Here is a 19,976-nt window from a genome sequence, read left to right on the forward strand (position 1 = left end):
CTAGAAATGTGCAAAAAAATTTTTAGATGGGTGGTGTTGGCGGGGGCGGGGGGGATTCACAGCCAGTGAGCTCTTCCTCAGACCCAAGTGTGTGCATTTTATATACTACTATGGTTTGGGGGCCACAGGGTTGGTGGCTGGTGCATGATGTTGGAGAGGTTGGCCCAGAGTGGCTGTAAACCTCCTTCATTCTAGTAGGGGGGGAGAAGTGAGAAGCACTAAACCCTTCCAGCTCTCCCAGCTAAATCCTGGGGGTGGGGGGACAAGGAACAGCAAACGTGCCTGGTCGTCTGGGAAGATCAGAGCAAGACGTGTCTCGGTGAGTGGGTGGGTGGTGGGGAACCTAGGGTGTCCCTCTCTGGAGCGGGCCGAGCCACGCGTACTAACTATCCTAAATGAAAGCGAAACCCGCCCGGCCCGACTTTCACTTTTGGCCTCGCCGCCTGCACACGCGTCCAGGTGGCACGCCAGCTCCCCCGCACCCCGCGCGCCCCCAGACCGGGCTTGCCGCGCTCGGCATCCCCCATGGCCGGCGACTCCTGGCGGAGAGAGAAAGGCCAGGTCCCCGACGGCAGGCGACCCCAAGGGGAGGCCGGGGGTCCCCTGCGCCTCCGCGACTGGCTCGTGGCGCAGATCGAGAGCGGGCGCTACGCGGGTTTGCGCTGGGAGGACGCGAGCAAGACGCTTTTCCGCATCCCCTGGAAGCACGCGGCCAAGCAGGACTACCGGGCGCAGCAGGACGCGGCGCTCTTCAGGGTAAGGGGGTACAATGAGGGTCCCCCCACATACACCAGGCCTCCCCTCCGCGGTTCTCCTGGAGCGAGCGCGCGCACACCCTTGCCAATGGACCTGCCCTTCCCTCACTGGGGTCTTGTCCTGCTGGAGTGGGGGGCGAATTTAGACACCACCACTCTGGGAAGTCCCTCAACAGCCCCTTGCGCGCCCCCGCAGTGAGGGCTTGGCATGTTGGAGACCTCCAGGATGGCGGTCCCCTAACTCAGCCATCACTCAACTGCCTCCAGACTGGCTCCTTCCTACCACCGACATTTAACCTCTGGAATCTCTCTGAGCCATTAAACAGTTTGGCCACCTTTCCCCACACACAGACACCTTCACCTCTTATTCCGGCTCCCCCGGCTTCCTCTTCTTTCCCAGGGAAGCACCCCAAAAAGGCCTCTTGGTCGCCAGCTCCTCTTTCATAGGCCCCAAATTCCTGATCCCAACCCAGTGCTGGCCGCTCTCACTCCTGCTAAGGTACCTAACAGCTAAATTTTATGGCGGTATCCATTGTCTCTATCTGCTCTGATTCTTGGGGTCCCGCCCTCCCCCAATAAGTCTTCCCACTGGGCTCCCAGTCTTGCTGCCTCCATCACTAACCTTCATCCTCCCTCATCCTCCCCCCCCCTTGGTTCTTGTTACTCAGCCTCCACCCACATCCTCTCCTCTCTCAGAGGCCTTCACCCCTGAACCTCCTTCCTCTATCCCTGTTCTTCCCTTCTGCACTATAGCAGCGAGCCCCATGCCTCCTGGCCAGGGACCTCTGAACACTGTGTCGATAGCCCTGACTCTCTTCCACCCAGCATGAGCTTGGGAATACACTCCTCAGCTTCCTGCTGTTTCCCCAGTGGAAGATGAGACCCAGTGAAAGCCAATGAGGGGCCGGAGCAGTGGCACAGTGGTGGGCATTTTCCTTGCAAGCGGCTAATCTAGGACGGAGCACAGTTCGATCCCTCGGCATCCCATATGGTCTCCCAAGCCAGGAGCGATTTTTGATGCATAACCAGGAGTAACCCCTGAGCACCACCGGGTGTGGCCCAAAAACCAAAATAAATAAATAAATAGCCATTGAAACCATTTGAAGCGTGACTTCAGAGCCCTACTCACTGCTGTCTCCAGCTTTACCCTAATTCCTTACTGAGACCAGTGGCCCTCCAGTCCTACAGCTCTTAACCCATGATTGTCATCATTTCTCCCCCAGGCCTCCGTAGTGCCCACAGCTTCCTGCATCATCACCCCATCCCTCGATGCCCTTCTGTCCTCCAGAGGGATCTTTCTTTCCCTCCAGTTTTATTTAGGCACCGTGAATTACAATAATGTTAATGACAAACTTTCAAGCATTCAATGGTCCAACTCGACACCAACAGTGGTGTCAGGGACCCTCCACCAATATCTCAAGGTCCCTTCCCACCCCCTGAGCAAACTCAGTTTATCAGGCTGTCTCTCAGGGCTATCCCCTGAAAGAGAGAGAACCCATTGGCCATTGCTATTCTCTTGCTCTGGTTTCTTTATAGACCACATCTGAGAGAGCTCATTTTATATTTGTTTCTTTCCCTTTGAACTGTATTTCACTCAGAGTGATACCTTCTAGTTCTGTCCGAGTTGCAATGTTTTCATCTTTTTATGTTGTTGTTGGGTGGAGCATAACCAGAGATGCTCAGGGATTACTCCTGGCTCAGCACCTTGGAATTACTCCTAGTGCTGGGCCTTATGAGAAAATAGGGGTTGAACCCAGGTTGGCTCATTCTTCTATCTCTCTAGTCCCTGCTGGAATCTTGCTTTGATACTCCCCTCCTAGGATTCTTCCATTGCCCTTTGGATAAAGTCCTAACTCCTCACCATGACCTTAAGCCCTACATGAACGACTCCTCCCAACCTCATGGCTTTCTACTACCCCAGTCAGTTCTTTCAGTTTCTAAATGTTTCTCATCTTCAGAACTTTGTACTCTCTCTTCCCTCTGCCTGGAATAGTTCTTCTTCTTTGCCTGGCCAATTCCCCTCCATGCTCAGTGTAAACAAATTCTCTTCAAAGGAGCCCTCCCTGGCACATTCAATTGCTGTATGTATCAAGCGCCAACTCAGTGCTTCTCACAAGCTACCACTGGTTTCTTCTGCTCCCCACACTACTTGAAACGTTCCCTGGGGATGCTAAGGATGACAGAGTCTTTATTTAGTGCAGAACACCTGATGCCTGGTCTGTCCCTAGACAAATACTATGTATTATTCAGATCTGGAAGATACTGGTGACTGGCCCCCATTTCCCTCCAGCTGCTTTGTCCCATCTCTTAATGCATCCATTTCCTGACTTCCAATCCTCTTGGAGACTCTGGACCCCAAGAAGAAAAAATTGACCTGGAGGATGCTCACAATCTGACTCCCACTAATCTCTTCTTCCTGAATGACTCTTCTCACTGCCAGGATAGTGGATCCTTGGAATTTGTGATGCCCATACTGATCACTTCCTAGCTAAAATATATATGTTACGGGGCCGGAGAGATAGCATGGAGGTAAGGCGTTTGCCTTTCATGCAGAAGGTCATCAGTTCGAATCCCGGCGTCCCATATGGTCCCCCGAGCCTGCCAGGAGCGATTTCTGAGCATAAAGCCAGGAGTAACCCCTGAGCGCTGCCGGGTGTGACCCAAAAAAAAATTAAAAAAAATATATATGTTACCCCAAAAACAAGACTTTGAGGTCCCTTTGCTGCCATTTGCAAACTCACACAGAACAACAGTCACGTGTTTGAATCACCTTCCTAGGGGGGAGATGAACAAGGGACTATTTTTTGTAAATGATCATCCTTTTCATTATCGAATGCCCTGATTGAAATGTTTTCCTGATTTTTGTGGGCGATTCTGTTGTTTAAGTGACCCAAAAGTGGCCACACTGCTGCTGTGCTAGGTAATGGCCAGACATTCTGGAGAAAATACTCTCAGCAAGTAAAAATGTGGGTCCAGTGTGAGTTTCAGGGCCCTTGTTAGCCTTGAGTCCACAGTACATCTCATGCAGGTGTCCTTAGCCAGAAACACACAAAACAAGGCTATGTGTAGACCAGCTGGTAGAAATGGTCTGAGCAGACTCTCACAAGACACCCAACCTCAGATGTTCCTTGGATGCTGCCTGGAGTCATGAGAACCAACTGTACATCTCCGTACACACACACACACACACACACACACACACACAGAGGCACACGCACACACGCACGCACGCACACATACACACACACATCTCCCTACATACAGGGTCTATCATTGATTGCTCCAGATGCTTCTAGATGCTATAGAATGGGCCTCCAGTCAAATCCTCTCCATCCTCTCTCCTTAGAATCCACTCTCTAGTACCAACAGTCATCCTGCATTATGTCTGTTGGTGCCTCCATGAGAATTCTTTTAGAACTGGAATTTCTGCTCAGAGAGATGAGCCTAGGTCACCACCTGGAAGTGCTCGCTATGCCCATTCCAGCCCAACAACAAGAGTGGGTGCCACATCCTGACTAGCTCTGGTCTTGTTCCACTTGGAAACGGTGGCTCCTATTTTTATCCGCATATGTCTGACACTATTGAGTACTTACTCAGCTCTAAGCATCTGGCTTCCTATGTAATGCACAAGTTTGTTAATAACAGAGATTTGTCTATTGAAATATAATCCACATATTCTGCAATTTATCCTTTGAAGTTAACAGTCCTGGGTTTTAGTGTCTTCTCAAAGTCAAGCCACTTATACCAGGGGGCAATTTTAGCACCAGAAGAAACTCTCCTATTACAGTTACTCTCCACTCTAGCCCTCACCAGTAGTTATTATCTTATTAATTATTTTCTAACAATGTTCTATTTTTATTTATTTATTTATTTGATTTTTTTGGTCACACCCGACAGCGCTCAAGGCTTACTCCTGGCTCTACACTCAGAAATTGCTCCTGGGGGCTGGAGAGATAGCATGGAGGTAAAGCGTTTGCCTTGCATGCAGAAGGACGGTGGTTCAAATCCTGGTGTCCCATATGGTTCCCCGAGACTGCCAGGAGTGATTTCTGAGCACAGAGCCAGGAGTAACCCCTGAGCACTGCCGAGTGTGACCAAAAAAAAAATTGCTACTGGCAGGCTCGGGAAACCATATTGGATGCCGGGATTCCAACTACCGTCCTATTGCATGCAAGGCAAATGCCCTACCTCCATGCTATCTCTCTGGCCCCCCAATGGTCTATTTTTAAACATTTCATATAAGTGGGATCATATAATGTCCTGTCCTTCATGTCTGTACTGTAAACTGTTCTTGTCGTGTGTTTGGTAATTTTTTTTTTACAAGAGTATGTTGAGGAATGTTCTATTTCTTATTGATTTGCAGGATTTTCTTGTTGTTTTTAGGAGTTGGTCTCTTGCAGATCTCAGACATTGGTTTTTTATTTTACTTGTTTTGCCTTATGATTTATTTCTTTGAAGTTCTATTTAAGAAGCACCCTCTGCCTGTAGAAGATTTTTCTCCTAATTGTCTTCTATTAGTTTTACAGTTCCACCTCTTAACTTTACTTTTCTTTAATCTTCTGTGTCAGTGGGTCAGGATTTTATTTGATGGCTGTCCAGGTAGCCAATCTTTAATCTTTCTTTCCTCTTTCTTTTTTCTTCTTCCTTCCTTCTTTCCTTTCTTCCTTCCTTTTCTTTCTTCCTCCTACCATCCTTCCTTGCTTCCTTCCTTTCTTTCCTTCTTTTCCTCCTTCTTCCTACCTTCTTTCTTTTCATCCTTCCTTCTTTTTTTTTTTACAACATTTTTGGGTCATACCGGGTGGCATTAGGGGTTACTCCTGGCACTGCGCTCAGAAATTGCCCCTGGCAGGCACAGAGAACCATATGGGATGCTGGGATTCGAATCAGTGTCCTGGATCAGTTGCATACAAGGCAAATGCATTATTCCGTATTATCTCTTCATCCCCATCTATTCTTCCTTTCCTTTCTTCCTTCTTTCCTACCATCCTTTCTTATTTTTATCTGTTTTCTTTTTTTTTTATTTTATTTTATTTTATTTTGTCTTGTTTTGGGTCTCTCCCAGTAGCACTCAGAGTTCTGTACTCAGAAATTGCCCCTGGTAGGCTCTGGGGACCATATGGGATGCTAGGAGTCAAACTGGAGTCCATCGATGGTTGGCACATGCAAGGCAAATGCCCTACTGCTGTGTTATTGCTCCATCACCTCTTTTTTTCCTTTTAAGAAAAAAATACTTTTTTTGGCAACCAGTGGTGCTTAGGATTTATTCCTGGCTCTGGGATCACTCCTAGCAGGGTTTGAGGATCAAGCCTGGGTCGGCCATGTGCAAAACCTGATATATTATTGTTCTAGCACCACTGCCAGGGGGCTATTTTCTTTTTTTTTCTTTTTTTTTTTTTTTTGGTTTTTCGGCCACACCCGGTAACGCTCAGGGGTTACTCCTGGCTATGCGCTCAGAAGTTGCTCCTGGCTTGGGGGACCATATGGGACACCGGGGGATCGAACCGCGGTCCGTCCAAGGCTAGCGCAAGCAAGGCAGGCGCACCTTACCTTTAGCGCCACCGCCCGGCAGGGGGCTATTTTCTATCTCACCATTCTCTAGCTTTTGTTTATCACAATCCATACCTTGAAATATAGCCATCTCTACTATGTTCGCACCTGTCTTCTCCCTTTATTTGTTTTTTGTTTTTGTTCTTGATTTGTTTTTGGGTCACACCCGGCAGCACTCAGAGGTTACTCCTGACTCTATGCTTAGAAATTGCTCCTGGCAGGCATGGGAAACCATATGGGATGCCGGGATTTGAACCACCGTCCTCTGGCATGCCAGGCAAATGCCCTACCTCCATGCTATCTCTCTGGCCCCTGTCTTCTCCCTTTAAACTGAAGTTCCTTGAGCAGTTAGGTAGCGGGCAGAGGGTCAGAGCAGGTCAGGAAGCAAAGTGTTTTTACCCACCCACACCACCTGCTACCTCTCCCAGACTGTTAACCTCCCCTGCACCCCCAGGCCTGGGCCATATACAAGGGCAAACACCATGAGGGCGTTGACAAAGAGGACCCCGCCACTTGGAAGACCCGGCTCCGCTGTGCCCTCAACAAGAGCACTGACTTCTACGAGGTTCGGGGGAGCAGCCAGCTGGACTGTGCCCACCCTTACAAGGTCTACAGGATTGTGTCGGATGGTGCCCATGGGCCAGGTATCCCCTCCCTGTTGAGCGGTCAACAGAGCTTTCCCCCATTCACCCCTCTTCCCAGTGGGATTGGTCCTCATAGACCTCCCCATTTAAGAAGAGAAAACTAGGACCCAGAAAGAGCTGTGCTTGCCCCAGATTAAGCCGGGAAACTCATGTCTGTGTTTGTACTGGTAGAGAGGGTCCCCTTTTGGCACCCAGAAAACAATGGATTATCTCTTCTCTACCTAGTTACCAAGGAGTTTGCTCCCCTTGAAAAAAAGGATCTTTTCCGGTGCCAGCAGGTGGCCCCTGGAGAAGTGTCCAGGTTGGCCCGTAGCACAGAGCAGGTCGGTATGTCTTGTCCTTCCAAAGCCCCGTGACCCCCTACAACTCCATCCCATCATTCGATTGCCCTGTCTGACCTCAGCACATGTTTCTCCCCACCCCTCCCCACCACTGTTCCTATCTCCCCACTATGCTCTCACCTCCATTGCATGCTTCCCTCCATCTCCCCAACACCTCCATCTGCATGGCCCCATATTCTTCCACTCTCCCTGGCTACTCCCAGCTCAGGCCCTGTCCCACCACACTGATCCTTCACCTTCACCTCCTCTGACTCTCTTTGGTGACTCCATCATCTCTCTCTGCCTGACCGCCTGACCACTCCCATATCCCTGCTTCGTCCATTCTACTGACTCAGAGCCTCCATCAGCATCCAGTCCAGGGCTGCCCCCACCACTAGCCCCAGTTCCTTTCTCTCTGCTCTCTCCTACCACTTGCTCCCTGTGAGTTTCATCTCTGCCTCATCACCTCCAGCAAGTCTTCAACTCTGTTTGCGTCTGAGTGAGGAAGGTGGGGAAAAGACTCTCAAAGCCCCAAGTCTTTCTCAGTCTCAACTGCCCTCAGTTGCCTCAGTGAGACAATCTGGGACTCTTGTGGCCCACAGGTCCCCTCTTCCACCCTCTCTCCTGTTGCCCAGGTTGGCTCGGAATCAGCCTCTGAGGACAAAGAGCTGCACCCCCAATGGGTCCAGAAGCCACGAGCCGCCCTGCCCCCAGATCCTTTGGCTGACCACAGTAAGGATAAGAACTGGGTCTCACACCTACCCTGCCCCTGCACGACCTGGATCTAGGGGCCCAGGATGGAGTGGGGTCAGACTGTTTCTGTTATTCCCCAGGATACCAAGCACAGGACACACCTCTTCCTTGGATGGTCTCACACTTGGACGACATTGGCAGCCCTGGTAAGGAAGCTGCAGCCCCTGCCTGCTGGCCAGTGTACAGAACCAGGAGGGGCAGAGCTGGAGCTACTACCAGCTGATTCCCTCCAGAGTTCCCAGCCAGGGTTTCGGCCCCCATGCCCCTTGCAGGAGCTACTTCCTGTCACAGGTCTAGAAGCCCCTGAGAATCAATGAGAGGCCAGGACAGGACCTGGTAACAGAGTCCATAGGCCCTGACCATTACAGTTACTGCTGGCTCCTCATGTATGAAGAACCTGTTTGCTGGTGATTATTGTTTCCACCAGGATTAAAATGTTTTCTGGGATGGGACTGGAGTGTTAGTACAGCAGGTAATGAATGCATTTGCTTGCATGCGGTTGACCCAGGTTCTATCCTCAGCATCCTGGGCATGACCAGGAGTGACTGAATGCAGAGCCAGGAGTGACCCCTGAGCCCTGCCTTATGTGGCCCCAAACCAAAACAAATTTGTTGGATAGAAACGTCTAGAATCCCAGAAGTTGGGGTTGGGAGACCTCTGCCAAGCTCCATAGTACATATGCCAGACCTTTGCTCTTAAAGCATCGCTACTCCCACCATTCCTACTGCTGCTACTGCTTTCACAAGAATTACTCTCACCAGGAGGGAGCAGTCCAGGCCCTTCTTCCATTTGGAGGTCAGGAGAACCTGAGCTGCCCCTCCCTAGGAGTGGGTAAGGAGCAGCAGACACTTAGGTAAACCTCTTCCCTCAGCAGACTGCTGGCTGCACGTGCAGCTATTCTACGGTGCAAAGCTGGTGAGTGAAGCCACGGCATACACAGCTGAGGGCTGCCACCTGTGCCCTCAGGCTGCCACTTTCTCGGCAGAGAGCCTGCTAGGGTGGCCCCGGCGCGTGGCACAGATCCACTTCCCAGAGCCACCGCCCAGCGCACACGTGCTATGGCGCCTGCTGTCACACCTGGAGCGTGGTGTGCTGCTGTGGGTGGTGCCCGAGGGTGTCTTTGCCAAGCGACTGTGCCAGGGCCGTGTATACTGGCATGGCCCACTTGCCCCACACCGCACACAGCCAAACAAGCTGGAACGCGAGCACACCTGCCAGCTGCTGGACACACGCCGCTTCCTCACGGGTAAGAGACAATGGGCAGGGAGCATGAGGCTGGACACGGGGGTGTACACACAGTGGACAGAGGGAGGCAGACAGTGGGTCCACAAGATGTGGGTACAAGGGGTTGGGCTTATGGATACCAGGCCTGGGACAGACGCTGAGCCTGACTCAGGAACTCAGGAGTGGAAACTGCATAGCCAAATGCTTCCCAAGATAGACAGGAGGTCTGGAGCACAGGAGCGGGACACCAGTATCAGGCATGGGCCAGTGTGTAGGCAAAGCCCAACCTAACATGGGCACCTGACACACCAGGCACAGCAGTTTACTGGAGAATAGCAGCAATAGGTATGAATTAGGCAGAAAAGCATGAGTAAGGGGCAAAGTGGCACAGGGCATGGGGCATGGGCATTGAAGCTGGTTCAGATCTGGAACAGGAGACAGGCATCAGTATTATGGTAGGTATAGGGCCTGGGCACATGGTGAGATGTGGGTTATAGGATTTGGGTATGGGTATGACCACAAGGTGGGCATCAGAGTATGTGGCATGCCCATCTATGGCCATGCTCCACTATCTCATGACATAGATTTGCGTGCCCACATCCTGGATGGTCGCCCAGAACCTGAATATAAGATCCGTCTGTGCTTTGGGGAGGAATATCCAGGCCCCCCAGGTCAGCCTGAGGAGCGGCTCATCATGGCCCATGTAAGTTACCTCCCAATCTAGCAAGGAGCACACCCACCAGCCCCAGCCAAACCGGCCCCCGTGTGGTCCCTCTAGCCCCAGCTCTACCCACCCCTACCCGACTAGCAGGCCCTCCTGTCTGTGCACCACTACAAACAATGACTCTGGAGGCTTCAACTTCCACAGGGAACTCATTGGGGGGTGTGGGGGTAGGTTCCAAGAGGGTTGGCTCACTGCCTACCCCCACAGGTGGAACCCATCTTTGCCCGAGAGCTCCTCCTGCATGCCAAGCACCTAAAACAAGAGATTGCTTCGGCCCGTGGCCCCCATCTGAGTCAGCCCGAAGAGTCACTTCCTCCTCTCATAGTCCCTCGAGTCTGCCCAGCACAGAGGGCCACTGACATCACCTGTAGCTCTGCCCACACTGAGCCAGTAGCTGGGGAATCCCTCACCACACAATGTCCAGGTCAGCAGGGACGGTCGACGTCCCCACCTGTGGCAACGCAGCAGCAGGTAGACTGACCCTCTGCCTCTGGGTCTGTCTCCTGAAAGAAAAGTTGAGCTGGAAGTGCCAGGAGCAGTGGTGAGTTCGGAAATGAGACTTCATCTCTGGTGTCCAGCTGAAGCGGGTTCCCGGGAACAGTGGTCTTCTGCAGCTGGACCATAGGCAAGCACTGGCCCATAGGCCTGGAAAGGTTGAGGAGCACTGCCTTCGAGCACATATTGCCTGCACTAGAGTTTTTCCTGCACTTGAGCCCATTAGCACGTTTGCTGAACAACAGGTTAATGCCCAGATGGACCACAAGGGGTTCATTCACCCTTGAATGTGGCTTTAACACAAACTTCACGGTCAGTGCATTTAGAGCTGATTTCACCACAGTTAAATTCTCAGGGATTTTTTTAAGGGAGGGGGGCACATGCTAGCAAAATTGCCTGGAGGGGCTGTGGATCTCCCTCCAACCTCCCCCAAGTCTCTTCTGGATGTGTCGGAGAAGACTTTTAAAACCAGAGGACTTTGGGGTCTGGACTTTGGGGGTACCGTGGGTAAGGTGCTTGCATTGCATGTGACCAACCCCAATTCAATCCTCAATATCCCATATGGTTCGAACCTAAGCCAACCAGGAGTGATTACTGAGTGCAGAACCAGGAGTAAGTCCTGAGCCCTTCCAAGAAAAAAAAAAAAAACAAAAACCTAAAAGACTTTGACTTAATCTCAGAGTTTAGGATGTGACTTCAGCACCTGCCCAACATCTTTGGAGAAAAAGATGCAGAACCTCAAACCTCCCGAGGACCACTGGACATGGCCCTGGTGGCCCCAAGCACCATGGCCTGAACACTGAGAGTCCCCACTTCTGAGCCACACAGTTAATAGTGACACTGGACATCACGGCCCCTATTTCTGCTGGATACTAAAATAAAAAGACTCAAGTAACAACCTAATATATCTCTCAGCCTTTTTTATTGGGAAGTGCTTATTCAACAAAAGATGCAAGTCTCTCTCTGTTTAATTCATCAGCAAATAATTATTTAGTACCTACTCCTTTGGGAGCTCACAGCTCATTGTCCAGTGTGTATGGGGGAGAGAGGGAGAAGGAATGAGGAAGGGTTGTTCTACCCTTGCTCCCTTGGGTATTTAAAGGAGTCAGAGAATCTGGCTTCAACTCCCAGAATCGTGACACACTAGCTGTGTCCATCACTTCTCTTCTTCCCAAATAACCCAGATCTCTGGTACAATGGGTCAAAGGCATCATGGAAGGGAGGAGGCCGCCGGTTTTCCTGGGCAGTGCCAACTTGGCTCCTCATGGGTGGGGGAGCCTGTAAGAGGCTGTGCTTCCATCAGAAGGCTGACTACAGTGGGATTTGTGGACCCTACCACAATCTAGTAGAGCCACAGTGTGTAGTCCCCAGACTATGTGCTCTGCTCTCCAAAGGATCTGGATCTTGTTTTGTTTCTGGGGCCACCCCATGGATCACTTTTGTTTCTGTACTCAGGACATTCCCGAGTTCAGAGGAGGGACCACATGGGATGCTGAAGATAGAACCCAGGTTGGCCATGTGCAAGACAAATGCCCTGCCCTCTGTGCTATCGCTCTGGGCCCCTAGGTGCTGGGTTTTTGTAAGAGAGCCAGCTGTTTCCCTCCCATGGCACAAACAGTTGAGGGCTCTCTACTTCCACTTTAGAGAAAGGGAAATAGGCTCACACAAGAACAGGGGCCTGAGAGATAGCATGGAGATAGGGTGTTTGCCTTGCAGGCAGAAGGATGGTGGTTTGGATCCCATATGGCATCCCATGTAGTCCCTCGAGCCTTCCAGGAGCGATTTCTGAGCATAGAGCCAGAGTAACCTCTGAGAGCTGCCGGGTGTGACCCAAAAGCCAAAATGTTTAAAAAAATAACATTAAAAAAAAAGAACACAATGGGGCCGGACAGATAACATGAAGGTAAGGCTTTTGCCTCTCATGCAGAAGGTCGGTGGTTTGAATCCCAGCATCCCATATGGTCCCCCAAGCCTGTCAAGAGCAATTTCTGAGCGTGGAGCCAGGAGTAACCCCTGAGCTCTGCCGGGTATGACCCAGAAACCAAACACACACACACACACACACACACACACACACACACACACACACACACACACACTCAAGAACGGGGACATAGTTGAGATACTCAAGTAGCAGCCTCCTAACCAACAGCTGCCCTCCCCACACTGGACACTAGAGGGCGACAGGGCTTTGGAAACCTGACAGGCCACCCAGGTGCCCCGCCCCACCGCAACCCCAGCTAGGAGGCCTGGAAATAAGGTGACCTGAGGGCTACACACAGAGGAGAGGAGGGGAAGCGGCCTGGGGATCTGAAAGACACTGGGGCTTTCTCTCGGGCTCTTCTCTCCCTCCGCCTCCCTCCCCATGTCCGCCTGCCTGTGTCAGTGATCACCTTCTCTATACTACTCTTCAAATTTTGTCTCATCTTTTTCTTTTTCGGGCCACACCCGTTTGACGCTCAGGGGTTACTCCTGGCTAAGTGCTCAGAAATTGCCCCTGGCTTGGGGGGACCATATGGGATACCGGGGGATCGAACCGCGGTCCTTCCTTGGCTAGAGACACCTTACCTCTAGTGCCACTTCGCCGGCCTCTTTTTTTGTTTTGTTTTGTTTTTGGGTCACACCCGGCAGCGCTCAGGGGTTCCTCCTGGCTCTACACTCAGAAATCGCTCCTGGCAGACTCGGGGGACCATATGGGATGCCGGGATTGGAACCAACGTCCTTCTGCATGCAAGGCAAATGCCTTACCTCCATGCTATCTCTCTGGCCCCTCATCTTTATTTTCCACCCTCTGGGTTCCTCTGGGTACCTTGTCTGTCTCAACCTCATCTTGCTTTTGAGACTTCACTTTATGTTTCTGCCTCTAGCCCTCTGAGTGCTTCTCTCTGTCTCTGTCTCTGTCTGTCTGTCTGTCTGTCTGTCTCTCTGTTTCTGTCTGTTTGTCTGTCTGTCTCTGTCTCTCTGTTTCTCTCTCTGTTCCCCCAACTCCCCATCTGTCTCTTTATGTTCTGTCTCACTGTCTTCACATCCTGTCCTTCTGCAGCTACCACTACAGTCTATGAAGGCTGAGGGTCTCAGTCCCTGCCCTCCCCTCGCCTCACCCTGGCGGTTGCTCTCATCCTCCCCATCCTGGCCTCTCCTGCCCGCCCCACTTGGGCCTTGGGGGAGGGGGCGAGGGAGGAAAGGGAGGGCAGCGGAGTGGGTCCACCCCTTTTTGCCTTTCCAGGCTGGGAGGCTGGGCCAGTGGACCTTTTAACCAGCCGGGCAGTCGTGCCGGCCGCCAGTTCTGGACACCGTGCCTGGTCCCTGTGGTCCCAGCCGCCGCAGCCCAGCCAGCCTGGCCAGCATGCAGCAGCCGCCTCCACCGGGGCCCTCAGCCCCCACAGCCGAGCCCACCAAGCCCCCCTACAGCTACATCGCCCTGATCGCCATGGCCATCCAGAGCTCCCCTGGCCAGCGGGCCACTCTCAGCGGCATCTACCGCTACATCATGGGCCGCTTTGCCTTCTACCGCCACAACAGGCCCGGCTGGCAGAACAGCATCCGCCACAACCTGTCCCTCAACGAGTGCTTCGTCAAGGTGCCCCGTGACGACCGAAAGCCAGGCAAAGGCAGCTACTGGACGCTGGACCCCGACTGTCATGACATGTTCGAGCATGGCAGCTTCCTGCGACGCCGACGCCGCTTCACCCGGCGTGCGAATGCCGAGGGCACCAGGGGCCCTGCCAAGGCACGCCGGGGACCCCTCAGAGCCAGCAGCCAAGATCTGGGAGTCCCCAGTGCCACGACAGGCAGGCAGTACCCCTTCCCAGTGGAGCTGCCAGAGCCCAAGGGCCTGAGCTTTGGGGGTCTGGTGGGTGCCCTGGCCTCCCCCCTATGTCCAGCGACGACTGACACCCGGTCTCGGCCTCTTGCAGAGCCCAAAGAGATACCCACGCCCAAGTCTGCAGGCCCAGGAGAGTTTGCCATGGGCACCTCACCATCCCCCCGCCCAGCATTTGGCTTTCCTGCTGGCTTTTCCGAGGCTGAGGGTTTTGGCAAGTCCCCCACGCCCATCTTGGCCCCCGAAACAGGCATCGGGAGCAGCTACCAGTGCCGGCTGCAGACACTGAACTTCTGCGTGGGAACTGACTCGGGCCTAGAGCACCTTGTGGCCTCAGCAGCCCCCTGCCCGGCGCCCCCCACCCCTCCGGCCTCGCTCCGAGCACCGCTGCCCCTGCCAGCTGACCCCAAGGAATCTTGGGTGACCAGTGGGTTCCCTGTCCAGGGAGGCTCTGGCTACCCCTTGGGGCTGACCCCCTGCCTATACCGGACACCAGGAATGTTCTTCTTTGAATGAAGCCAGACTGACTGCAGGCAGTCCAGCCAGGCCCTGCCAGCACCCACTTCTGGCCATGCCTCCCTCCAGGATCTGGGAGTTCTCTGAGGACCTCGCCAGGAGAGCTGAAGCCCTGAGACCAGAAGCCAAGATGGGAGGGGTGGAGACTCTGCCAGGCCCTCAGACTGATTTGGGAGTGAGGGGAAGCGGGGCTTCTGGGGCTCCTGGGCTCTGTGGTTCTCAGGGCCAATAAAGGTGATGTGACTCTCAGGGTCAGTTTGCTGGGTGATTGGGGACTCACAGCGGCGGTGGCTCCATGGGGGGGGGTCAAGAAAGGGGACCCCAGATGGATACGTCCCTCACGATTTCTTCTCTGGCTGGGGACTTTCTAGGGGAGTTTCCCAGGAAGGCAGAGGAAGGGGAGGCAGAGGATGGGGAAGTGAGAGGAGGAACCCTGAGAACACCCCGCCCAGGGCCTGGGGCAGATTCTTGTCTTGAACCCTGACTGCAATGAAAGTCGAGCCAGCTGGACCCCATGGGGGACAGCGGAGTTGCTCCACCCAGGGCACGTCCCCTCCCTGTGCCCTGTATGGTGGGAACAGCAGGACGGCTGAGATTCAGAGTTTGGGGTTCATATACCATGCCCCTGCGGCTCTGAGTGGTAGGAGGAAATGAAAAACTGGGCTGGGAGGACTCCACACCAGCCCCAAGCTGCAGTCTGGTGGAGGCACAGGGTCAGAGGGGAGCCAGTGGTGACCCCTAGAGGAGAGGCCATGTAAAGGCAAAGCCATCCCAGTGTCTACAATTCCCAAGCACACCCTGCTCGGAGGATGGCTTGGAGCATTTCCCTAGGCTGACGGAGACAGGTGTGTGCGAGACAGGTGTGTGCTGGCGGCGGAGATCAGAGGTGATGGAGCATCTTGGATGCTTTATGGTCTTCTCGGTCCCAGACTTGGGGGCCTGGAATCTCACTGACACCCAATTCCAGAGATACAGAGGCAAACATCTTTTTTCCCAAGCCTCATGCCTCCAATCTAGCTAGAGAGGGAGAAAAAATGGCCAAGGAATACGAAAGGAGCCTCTTTTCTGGTCTGGGGTGAAGGGGGCTGGAGGAAGGGTCTGTGTCTCACAGGGTGATTGATACCCAGGGGGCCAGGGGCCAGCAGGCAGGCAGCCCAGCCTCTCAGGGCCCCTCGGCCAGGCGAGCTGCCATACCGACTGCAATGCAGGCTCCCTCCTCCTGACAGTTCCCCTGAGGCCTGGGAGGAAGCGAGTCTGCTGGACAGCCCCAGTCGTCTGGTTCCCACAGACTTCAGCGCCTGGGTGGACTGGGACCTGCAGGGTGGGGACTAGCAGCAGCCGGAAGGACGGGGGTGGCACTTGATTTGCTGTGGGGTCTAGGGGCCCTCCTGAATGCACTCTCTGACCCCCAGCTGGGACCCCATGGCAAGTGAGAGAGGATCAGGGAAAAGCCAGAGACGCTAGTGTGGGTCTGTTCATAGTCTCAGAGTGTGTTTGTGTGGAAGCGTCACAGATAGACAGTCACAGGAACGGATGGAAGAACAGACAGACAGGCGGATGAAACAGGAGGTGAGACTCCTCCCCAGCTGCACCAGGGAATGAGGCTTCTATGCAGCACAGTTTCCTGTGGCACATTCCTGGGGAGACCTGGTGACCCCATCCCCTCCCAGCCTGACCTAGTCCAGGGAAGGGGAGGCTGGCCTGGCTGAGGGAGCCATTGGCTTCCGGTCTGCTCACTGTCCCACAGTCCAGCATCTGACCTGAGCAAGACAAGAGTCTTGGCGGGAACACAGACAGGACTCAAGATCAGATGCCCATGCTGGGCCGAGCCCCCTCTCCACATTCCTTTCTTGCCCCCAACATAGCCAAGAAGAGGCAGACCCCTCCCTCACCCCTGCACATCAGTCCTGGCTCAGGGCCTGCCTTGGACTCTATGAGCTGGGCAGGGGCCCTGGCTTCACTCCCTGGACAAATGGAGAGGAAGGGGTAGCCTGATTCTGGGGTGAGGGGAATGTTTTTGACCTGAAGGACTGCTGGAGACACCCCCATCCCCAGAAGTGCTGGATAGGAGACCCAGACATCACAATCTCATGTTCCTCTCTGTGCTGCCCAGCCGGGGACCCCACCCTCTGGGCCTCCTGCCCTCACATTCTTTCCACAACCAGCAGACACCCTCTGGCTTAGCCCTGCCACCCCCACCTGAGCAGGGGTAAGGGTGGGGGTGGGGTGCAGAGTTCTGCAGACACTCTGAACTGCTATGCTGGATGGAGCCAGAGAGATCACCTGGACACAGACAGTGACACTGGGACCAGAAAAGGTAGAAGATACTTGTAAAGCCACACAGCAAGGTTGGAGCACAAGTATCTACCTGGCCCCTCTGCAGTCTTTGTCTGTGGTTCATCAGGTGGAACCTGACCGTGGCAGGTTGGCCAGTCTGTGGGGCGGGCACATCCCCACGCCGCCCCCCTGGGAGGTGACAACTCCCAGACTACAGACTGTAGTCGAATCTAAACTTCTGGCATTGGTTCTGGTTCAGATATTCTAGTTCTAATCGCAGCAGCCCAGATTCTTGGCATCTCTGAGTGAGCAGGATGTCTCTTGCCCCATTTCACACCCCTTCTTCACTGGCTGCATAGCACATGGGGTTCTGGGAAAGGGGGCTCATTGGCCTTCAGGGAGGGTGGCCTTCCCGAACAAGCCTGGCAGCTCCTGGAGATGATGAGAAGCCTTCACCTGGGGGCATGAGGACTTTGCCAAGGGGTGGGGAGCACTCCCAGACCCCCAGCCTTCCCGCCCCACCAGGCCCTCCTCTTTCAGGCCTCTCCCCTCCACCCACATCTTATCTCCCGCCTGCTCTCCACCCACCTGCTTCCTTCCCTGGTTTACAGCATTCCACTGCCCAAAGTCCCACACTTCTGCCCAGACAGTGCCTGGGCCAGGGGTGGAGAACCCTCTCCTGCAGAGGGTGGGGTGCTCGAAGATTGAGCCGTGATGAGGAGGAAAGGGGAGGCTATGCTGGCTGCTAGGCAAGCCTGCCTGTGGGGAGTGGACAGAACTCAGGAATCCTGCCCAAACTTTCCTCTCCATAGCACTGGCTCCCTTGTCCCCATAGCTGACTATAGAGGCTGGAGATACAGCTGCTACAAGCAAGAAATCTGTAACAGCAGTGCCTGGGTTCAGGCCCCAGCTCTGTCACTTGCCAACAGTGTGACCCCAGTGAGTTGCTTTCTTCTCTGTGTTGTCCATGTCTGTAAAACATGAATCTCATCTCTCGCCCCTCAGGCTAGTCAGGATTTTACACAGGTGCACGTGAGCACAGTTCTCAGAACCACATCTGACAAGTAGAGCCTGCTCCTATCCTAGTGCTAGTAAGGGAAGGGAGGAAGATCTGAGCCATGAGGATATGTCCCCTTAACCGAGGGAGTGGCCAGCAATTCTATAGACAATGCTTGGATTCAACCTCCCACATTGCTGTGTGACATGGAGCAAATGCATTCACACACACACACACACACACACACACACACACACACACACACACGTTGTGTTTCTTCCTCAGCAAAAATGGGAATGATGAGGCTTGATGTACAAGCAGCAGAACTGGGTTTGATCCCTGGCACTATATAATCCTAAGCACCACCAGGAGTAAACCCTGAGCACTGCCTGGTGTGGCCCAAAGAAAACCAAAAAATAAAAAAGGGAGTGGTTATTCCAAGGGGACAGGAATGCCTAGTAGTTCCTGAGCGTGGCTTCAGTGGACATGAATGACGCTGGTGGTGGGGAGACTCGGTGCAGCGCTGCCCTCACATGTTAGATCACTAATCACTAGCACCACATGGAAAGGGGCTGTGGGAGGGCCCAAGGCTGCCAGTTTGATGCCACCCACTGGAGTCACCCACTCTATTGAGCACCATCCCTGTGATTCTGCTTCCCAGGACATGACACCAACATGTCTCTGGCAGACACCACCCAGTGGGTGTGAGCAACAAAAGTAAAGATGTGCCAGCGTGTTGAGGCCGGAGCAATAACACAGCGGGTAAGGCATTTTCTTTGCACATAGTCAACCTGGGTTCAGTCCCCAGCATCCCATATGGTCCCTGACCCTATCAGGAGTAATTTCTGAGCATAGAGTCAGAAGTAACCCCTGAGCACCGCCAGGTGTATCCATAAAAAAAAAAAAAAAAAACACAGACAGACAGACAGACAGACAGACAGACAGACAGACAGACAGACAGACAGATAGATAGATAGATAGATAGATAGATAGATAGATAGATAGATAGATAGATAGATAGATAGATAGATAGATAGATAGATAGATAAAAGATCTACCAGGATGCGCCTACATGAGCATCTCTCAATTAGAATGTGTCCAAGCCACAGCCAAGTGTGTGTGCATAATCCCTGGTCACAACAGCAGCAAAGGGGAAGGGGAAAGAAAAGAAAGCCACTTATTTTATTCTTGGGGGCTTGGGGGCCACACCCAGCAGTGCTCAGGGCTTGCTCCTGACTCCGCACTCGGGAATCACTCCTGGTGGGAGTCAGAGAACCATATGAGATACCAGGGATCAATCCTGGTTAGCCACGTGCAAAGAACCCCAGGGCCAGAGCAATAGTACAGTAGGTAGGGAGCTTGCTTTGCATGGGGCTGACCGAGGTCTGATTGTCAGCATCCCATATGGTCCTGAGCACCACCAGGAGTGATTCCTGAGTATGTTCAGTATCCCTGAGCCTGCCAGAAGTGATTTCTGAGTGCAGAACCAGAACAACCCTTGAGCATCACCTGGGTGCGGCTCAAAACCCAAAATAAATAAATCATAAACCCTTCCACGGCCTTCTATTGTCCCAGTTACATTAATCCAATCTTTCCCAGAGTTAGTGGCACTGCCACCTGAAGGGCCTGGCACTATTGGGGGCAGTTAGTAGCCTCAACTACAATTTGAGGTCTTTGACAGTCAGTTTGCTTCAGGAGGGCACATTTTCAGGGGACCACTCAGTTTTGGTTTTTTTTTTTTTTGTTTTTTTTTTCTGAAAAGGGGATGAGAAGAGCAGGTTAGATAAGTCTGAGAATCTCTGCTCCAGCCATGGAGACCCCAGCCAAGTCCTGAGACGAAGCTTCCTGCTTCATGCCCAATACAAGCTTGCTGGAATGCACCCTGAAAGGCTGGTTCTCAG

The 19,976-nt window shown here is 53.2% G+C and overlaps 3 protein-coding genes across 3 annotated transcripts in view; all 3 read left to right on the forward strand.

The window, feature by feature from the left end:
* COMMD7 (COMM domain containing 7) overlaps window positions 1–19,976 on the forward strand; it is a 911,502-nt gene that overhangs the window by 868,392 nt on the left and 23,134 nt on the right. The gene's annotated exons all lie outside the window — the stretch shown is intronic.
* On the forward strand, window positions 397–10,521 carry LOC126017568 (interferon regulatory factor 4-like). Its single transcript, XM_049779505.1, has 7 exons — window positions 397–756; window positions 6,757–6,946; window positions 7,172–7,273; window positions 7,813–7,998; window positions 8,100–8,165; window positions 8,891–9,265; window positions 9,828–10,521. Exons 1-7 carry the CDS (start codon window positions 526–528, stop codon window positions 9,965–9,967), a joined length of 1,290 nt encoding a protein of 429 aa, XP_049635462.1. The 5' UTR covers window positions 397–525; the 3' UTR covers window positions 9,968–10,521.
* Window positions 13,809–14,801, forward strand: FOXS1 (forkhead box S1). The gene has a single exon (XM_049779320.1). The coding sequence runs from the start codon at window positions 13,809–13,811 to the stop codon at window positions 14,799–14,801; it is 993 nt and encodes a 330-aa protein (XP_049635277.1).

Source organism: Suncus etruscus, chromosome 9 (genome assembly GCF_024139225.1).
Source record: "Suncus etruscus isolate mSunEtr1 chromosome 9, mSunEtr1.pri.cur, whole genome shotgun sequence".
NCBI classification, from domain to species: domain Eukaryota; kingdom Metazoa; phylum Chordata; class Mammalia; order Eulipotyphla; family Soricidae; genus Suncus; species Suncus etruscus.

Bases quoted from the DNA above. Each gene is read 5' to 3' on its own strand.
- FOXS1 (XM_049779320.1), top strand. From the start codon at position 13,809: ATGCAGCAGCCGCCTCCACCGGGGCCCTCAGCCCCCACAGCCGAGCCC.
- LOC126017568 (XM_049779505.1), top strand. From the start codon at position 526: ATGGCCGGCGACTCCTGGCGGAGAGAGAAAGGCCAGGTCCCCGACGGC. The intron at 7,999-8,099 runs GTAAGGATAAGA...GTTATTCCCCAG, and splicing joins AGATCCTTTGGCTGACCACA to GATACCAAGCACAGGACACA. The intron at 9,266-9,827 runs GTAAGAGACAAT...CTCATGACATAG, and splicing joins CACACGCCGCTTCCTCACGG to ATTTGCGTGCCCACATCCTG.